General features: G+C 31.7%; 1 protein-coding gene across 1 annotated transcript; it reads left to right on the top strand.

The window, feature by feature from the left end:
- Positions 1-617: 617 nt before the first annotated feature.
- Positions 618-1187, top strand: LOC113852247 (zinc finger protein KNUCKLES-like). Its single transcript, XM_027482484.1, has one exon. The coding sequence runs from the start codon at positions 618-620 to the stop codon at positions 1185-1187; it is 570 nt and encodes a 189-aa protein (XP_027338285.1).
- Positions 1188-1422: the final 235 nt, after the last annotated feature.

Genomic DNA, 1422 nt, shown 5'->3' with positions numbered 1-1422 from the left:
ATGTTTGAAAAAAAAATATAACTAACATTTATCATAAATAAATTACGATTGCATTTTTAATATATTATAAAAAAATTTGAGGAACTTTACTAAGTTGTTTCATTCAACTGTCGTCTCACACATTTTATAATTTTTCGTGTTTTATCTTCTAAAATTTGTTTATACTCTAAACAATATATTTATACATAGAATCTCTCTAAAGATATATTCATAACCCTTACTTTGTACCACTGGTATTTTACAAGTTGATTTTATAGATAATATTATACGAACAATTTTCACATCAATCTTTTCTTTATGCAGTGTCACATCAAAACTTTTATGTGTAAAACTTATAACAACGTTGAATTTTACTGAACTTGTTAGAGTATTTTTTTGGTCCCATCCGTGATTCCAATATTTAATTAATATTAATTATTTTGTGTATTATATATTGATATTTATAAATCCAGTTCTATATCGTTTGATATACTTGGTTGTATTATATGAAATTGCTTTTATGGGCTTTTCACTTTATTATATATGCATAAGATAATAACTTAATAAGAAATATTTTTGCTTATTACTATTATATATGCACACATAACGAGAGCCAAACACTCAACCAGCCAATGAGCATGAATACATCAAAAAACCCTATTGATGAAAACACTGAGGCTGAGGGTAAAGCTTCCTCTCCCCACTCAACAACGTTGAAGCTATTTGGTTTTCCACTAACTCCACCATGCTATGAAGAGAACACCAACACCACTCCTTGTTGCACATACAAGAGATTCAAATGCCAATTTTGTTACCGTGAATTCGCCAATTCTCAAGCACTAGGTGGCCACCAAAATGCGCACAAGAGAGAACGCCAAAGCGCTGCTTTCTCACCCGTCTCTCACTTTCATCAACGCTTCACACCACCTCCTCGTAACCCTATCATAGTTCCACACGGAAGATCAGGACCATCCGTTCGTCCACGTGGCCATCATCATGAACCTTGGCTCCGAAATGATGCATGGTTAGACACCGAGGGACCTCATCATCTTCGTTTTGTGAGACCAATGGGTGCAACCACAGCTACAAAAGAGTCTTTCATACGAGTACGGAATGTTGATGACGATGTTGATCTCAACTTGAGTTTAGCAAGCAATAGCACACCCCCCAACTCCAAGGGCAAGGAGTTGGCCAGGTGGAAAATTTGAACTCATGGAGTACTCACAAAAATTTCTGAAGAAATTTATAAACATAATTTATAACTTTCATTATTATTTTTTCAATTCATTTCAATAAATTTCTTATATAATTTTTTTAACTTGTATTAATAAATTTGATAATCATATTTATAATATTAATAATTTATATGATAAAAATTTATTAAATAAATACTTTTTTTAATATTCAGTAATTTTACTTGTTTTTCTCGTGCTTATCCTTTCG

Source organism: Abrus precatorius, unplaced genomic scaffold (assembly GCF_003935025.1).
Source record: "Abrus precatorius isolate BTA unplaced genomic scaffold, Abrus_2018 Scaffold10, whole genome shotgun sequence".
In the NCBI taxonomy this organism is placed as follows: domain Eukaryota; kingdom Viridiplantae; phylum Streptophyta; class Magnoliopsida; order Fabales; family Fabaceae; genus Abrus; species Abrus precatorius.
This window is presented reverse-complemented; position numbering and strand designations above follow the sequence as displayed.

What these genes read in the sequence shown, in the direction of transcription:
- LOC113852247 (XM_027482484.1), top strand. Translation starts at nt 618, where the DNA reads ATGAATACATCAAAAAACCCTATTGATGAAAACACTGAGGCTGAGGGT.